Genomic DNA, 5,680 nt, shown 5'->3' with positions numbered 1-5,680 from the left:
TATAAATCTTGATTATTTCATGGTTTGTATGGTTTAATGCTTCCAATTGACTATTCTATTCTATCCATATGTCTATGTATGCTAGAGTAGGATATTCATGTGCTTATCTCTAGATTTAGTGTTTTTGATGCATGTCTATGTGTATTGATGCTATAGATCTAGAGATTATCAAGATGATATGCTTAATGAATGCTATTTTGGTTCATTTGATGGTTTATGTCTATTCTTGATGGTTTGTGCCTCTCCCCTAGTCTAGATAGCTTTATTTTCATGCTAGTAGTGTAGATTTAGTGTAGTGGTAGTGTAATGTTAGATGGGAGGACAATTTACTCTTGATGTTTGATGTCCCATGCTTGTGAGTCCAAATGGCATATTCCTCTAATATTGTGTTGTATGTGGATTGTGAGCTTAATGAAGGATTAATGACTAGTTATGATATATTGTATCTTTCATATGTGTTTAGACAATTTATTCCTCTCCCAATAGATATTTTGTACCTCTCACATGATGTTTAGATAATGCATGTTTAACTAAATCATCATTATGGATTGCTTGGACTATGAGCTTAATGAAAGGTTCAATGACTTGAATTGTTATTTTGTTATCTTCACATGATGTTTAGACAATATATTCCTCTACCAATAGATGTATTGTGGCCTCACACATGTTGATTGAGACAATTTGCACTTGTTGAGTCACCCTTACCAATTGAATGTCTTTTGCACACACAACATTGTTGCAACACATTCATTTCCTCATTAGTCACTTGATTATGGTTTGGAATAGTATTGTTTGGTGGTAATCTCTACACCCCAAGACCTTTCCTTCTTACTTACTCTTTATCTTATTGCATTTTAATTAATTCTTTTCTAGAAGTAATCAACCAACCCAACTCTCTTTTGCAATTATTTGGTACGCTAGAGTCGAAGTTGAAATTCCAACACGTATAATCCCTTGGGACGATCCCTACTCACTCTTGCTACGTTAGTAGTGGTGTTGATAGTGGTTTTTATAAATTTAAATTTGACATAAAAGGCTTTTCTTGAACCACACATTCACTACATTCAGTTTGGCGTATTGGAACGGCCGTCGTCAATGTGTGTGTGTGATCAATTTAATAGTATTAATCATTGAAGAGGAGATCTCATAACTATATTTTTACAAATTTGAGTTCAATTTTTTTTTTTTTAGTTGGTACCCACACATGCTTGTCTCTTTTGAGACTTGAACCCCTGACATCCCTTTGAGAAGTGAGTTCAAATTGGGAGACTCCTAATTCACATATGAGAGTGGCTTTACTTGCCGTCCAAGGCAATCATGGCTGTCGACAAGTATAACTCGTCGGTCCGATCTCCGACTCATAATCACCAAAGTACTTTCGCTTCGTCATAGAATTCGCATCCGCCAATGGGAAGTTTGTTGCCGCTGCCGGTGATGGTGCTTAACTGGGTGGTGAAGGATGAGGCGGCGGCAATGGCAGTTACAAAGGTGAGTCTAACATGTGTTCGCGGGTCGTAATTGTGTTGTGTCGATCTGAAGATATTCTATTAAACAGCTCAACCCGAACACAACCCGTTTAATAATTGTATCAGAAATCCTGAATACTAACCCGACCTATTTATTAAACAGGTTACACGTATAATAATACTCGATCAAACATTAATATTAAAAAAATATAAGTTCCAATCCAACCAAATTATTAAATAATTTCTAATTTACAAAAGAATAAATTATAAAATACAAATTTAGATAATTATTTTGAAACTTAAATAGAAATTTATTTATGATACGTATAGTTAAACGGGTATAAACAGGTTATACAGGTTGGACCCCTTAACCCAAACACGACACGATTAAGTAAACGGGTTAATCGAGTCGACTCGTTTACAACCCGAACCTGTTTAAGGTCAACCTAAATTTGTTTAATTCGTGTCGTGTTTGAATCGTGTTGGCAGGTCATGTCAAATTTTGTCACCCCTAATATTAGTGTACTTATATGTATCTATAAACCATATGGTTTGCGATCAGCTAGTGAAGAAACTGTCAGCACGAGCAAAAGGATAAAAAAGCGTTAAGGCGCGTGAAGATAAGACGCGGATTTTAATTTATTCAATATGCATAACATGAGCAAAATTCGTCCTTGACTCGCATTGACGTAACAGAAAGGAGGTCTGATGATTTCATTTTTAGGATAAGTCCGAATAAATTCCTAAATTACAGAAGAACTTCCTATAATTATAACAAATCATAGATGAGGTCCATTTAAAATTAAACATAACTTACACAATTTTAAATTAAACATAACTTACCAAACACAAAATATTATAAATATAAGAAGTCCAATCATCAAAGTCTTTTCTTAGCCACTTTTCAATACAAACTTTAATGACGGGATAAAACCCCCACATGGTTTTGACACTGTATTAACATCACTATTCAAATTGTCCACTATCAATAAATAAATAAATTGTTCACACTTCTCTCGTGGCTTTAGAATAAGTTTCACTATTTAATTGTGGGACACTTTAAAAACATATATTTATAACTCAGTCATTTTTTGGACAATAACACTTTACAAATTTGATAAATTAAATAATGCACCCCAAATTAAGATAAAAGTATATTATTATCCTTTTAATTATGAATTGACTTATTTAAATTATGAATATATTATTTTAATATTTTCAAAGTATTTAAATGGACAAAATTAACTTTTTCATTTCGGAGCGATAAAACCAGAATAGCCTACAACTTGAAACATATACATGGTTTGTGTTCCCTTTTGTTGACAACATAATTATTTTCAGTGATAAAAATGAGTTATTTTATTTGAAAAAACACAATTTAATACACACAATTAAAGGGAAATGATTTCAGTATTCCAAGAATAACCATGAGAGCTAGCAGATCGCACCTTCCAAGAATATTATGATACTTCAGGAGGGCCGGCCAGCTCTCACATTCCAAGAATAATATGCTTTTAACAAAGGCTAACCATGAAAGATACCTGACTGGGCAAATGATATGATACTTCAAATCATTGCCACAAACACCATGCACATATAACTCAAATCAGGTATGGCCTTCTAGAGTACTCTACAGTGTCACCTTTGTAATTAAAGATTTCAACTAATAATTCAAATAAGTTAATTCATAAATTAAAGAAAATATTTTTATACATTTTTTTTATCTTATCTTAATTCATAAGATATTTTTATTTTATTTTAATTTAGAGTGTCATTGTTCAATTTATCAAATTTGGGAGTGTGATTATTTAAAAAAAATGCCTAAGCTGAAGTTAAACTACCTGTCTTCCATCCAAACATAATGAATGTGAGTGCAATTGAAAATGATACTCTTACTAAGATGTCAGTCCCACTGTCATGAAACCAGGTTGTCAAAATTAACAAGGTGTCTTATAAATTACTCCATAATTCATTTTTATCTTGTTCAACTGGCTATAGAAAGTCTCATCTAAGCTCAATCAAATATATTTTGCAGCTGCAATCTTCCTTTCTAACTCTTCTTTGGATAAAACAACATCATGCAGAAAGGTAACAAACTCTCTCTCTCCTCCTCCTCCTCCTCTCTCTCTCTCATCATTTGAGAAAGGTCTCTAATTAAACTCTTAATTTCTGTTTAATTAGATGGATATGCCAAAACAAAAACAAATCATCTGCAAATGAAAGGTGGGTGATCTTTGGATCCTTACATCTCTAATGATATCTGAAGGTGTGCACCTTGTCCACAAAGTTCTTGATGATGGAAGAGAGAGCATTCATTGCAATAACAAAAAGGAAAGGTGAGAGGGGATCCCCTTGCCTCAGTCCTCTCTTTCCTTTAAAATACCCTTGGAACTCTCCATTTGGTGCAATAGTAAAGGATGGGGATGTCACACATGCCTGAATGAGAGAGGTGAATTTATGTGGAAACTGATGGAGCTTGAGGCAATTGAAAATGAAATCCCATTTGATGGAATCAAAAACTTTTTTTAAATCAATCTTGATGGCACATCTTGCTGGTTTGGAATGCTTGTGGTACCCCCTTAGAAGTTCATGGGTGAGTAGGATTGGATCTGTAATTTTCCTGCCATGGATGAAAGCTGTGTGGAATTGGTCAATGATCTCTGGTAAGGTTTCCTGCAGCTTCATTGCAAGTAATTTAGCAATACATTTGTAGATTGTGTTGACACATGAAATTGGTCTATAATCATGTAGAGAGGAAGGGTTTTGGCATTTTGGTACTAGGCAAATGTAGGTTTGGTTAGCCTTGGCCAGTAATTTCCCATTCCTAAAGAACTCTGAGATGGCCAAAATGATTGATCTTCCAACAATATTCCAAACTTTGTGAAAGAAGACGGCATTATAGCCATCAAGCTCTGGTGTTTTAGCTGTGTTAAGCTTCAACATACAGTTCTGTATCTCCATGTGGGTTGGGGATTCATTAAGGGAGTGGTGAAAGTGAATGGGTAGGTTAGCTGTGATAAAGGGTGATAGATCATTGATGTGGTGGGTGCAAGGAGGTGTGGATCCAAGCATATTCTGGAAGTGTGCAACCACCTGAAGCTTGATATCCTCCTTATCATATAACGTTTGACCTAAATCAGTTGAGAGGGAAATAACTTTATTTCTATTGGATCTTGAGCAGATTGAATTGTAGAAAAAACTTGAGTTATAGTCCCCAAGTCTAAGCCAAGTCATTCTGGACTTTTACTTCATGATGTCCTCTTGAATATTGGCCAGTCTCAGAAATTCAGTGGTGAGAGTCTTCTCCATCAATCTGAGGCTGTGATCACTGGAAGTGTTGTCCAAATCCATTTGGCAGGAATCCAGTTCCAACTTCACAGCTTGCAACTCTGAGTCAACCTCTGAAAAATCTTTCTTGCAGTTTGATCTCAGCACCTGCTTTAACATCTTCAGTTTTTGTACCACCTGAAACATAGTTGTACCCTTGATGTAAGTAGACCATACACTATGGACTGAAGATTGGAACTTTGGGTGAGTGGACCACGCATTGAAAAATCTGAAAGGAACATGTCTCCTTGGGGTGCTAAGATCCAATGTGACTATAATTGGGCTGTGGTCAGATATATTTGGTGGAAGGAATGTGCATTCAGATATGGGAAATTCTTTAGTCCATCTAGGGTTAACCAAAGCTCTGTCAAGTTTCTTAGCAATGCAAGCATTCCCCATGCTTTTGTTGCTCCAAGAAAAGAAAATTCCATTGAATTTAAGGTCTTCTAATTCAGTTTCTTGTAGGCAATCATTAAAATCAGACATGACATTGCTCCATCTCATTGAACCCCCATGAGTTTCTCTAATGTTTAGGATGACATTGAAGTCACCCATAAGAAACCAAGGTGAGTTTGAAAAGAGCTTAGCATGGTGGATTAGATCATCCCATAGAAGCTGCTTATCACTTGCAATGTTAGCAGCATAAACAAATGATGTGAAGAAACCAACATTGTGCCCTAACACTGTGATTGAGCAATGTATGGTTTATGAGGTTGTGGTGATGACAGTGAGATTGATTGTGTTTGGGTTCCATAGCACCCAAATTCTTCCCAAGTCAGAGAAAGAATAATTTTCAACCATGCTCCAAGTAGGGGCAAGTTTACTATGAATGGAAACAACATTTTTGGGAGACACTTTGGTCTCCACAATTGAGACTATGTCAATTC

The 5,680-nt window shown here is 35.4% G+C and overlaps 1 protein-coding gene across 1 annotated transcript; it reads right to left on the bottom strand.

Annotated features, from left to right (window-relative positions):
- Positions 1-4,709: 4,709 nt before the first annotated feature.
- On the bottom strand, positions 4,710-5,348 carry LOC132272003 (uncharacterized). Its single transcript, XM_059773507.1, has one exon. The coding sequence runs from the start codon at positions 5,346-5,348 to the stop codon at positions 4,710-4,712; it is 639 nt and encodes a 212-aa protein (XP_059629490.1).
- Between the last annotated feature and the right edge of the window lie 332 nt (positions 5,349-5,680).

Source organism: Cornus florida, unplaced genomic scaffold (assembly GCF_030987335.1).
Source record: "Cornus florida cultivar Cherokee Brave unplaced genomic scaffold, ASM3098733v1 CherokeeBrave_3.0.0_Hap2_Chr01, whole genome shotgun sequence".
Taxonomy (NCBI): Eukaryota; Viridiplantae; Streptophyta; class Magnoliopsida; order Cornales; family Cornaceae; genus Cornus; species Cornus florida.
The sequence above is the reverse complement of the archived record's forward strand: the minus strand, read 5'-3'. Positions and strand labels throughout refer to the sequence as shown.

Excerpts from the sequence above, each read along its gene's own strand:
- LOC132272003 (XM_059773507.1), bottom strand. The coding sequence starts at position 5,348 with ATGGGTGACTTCAATGTCATCCTAAACATTAGAGAAACTCATGGGGGT.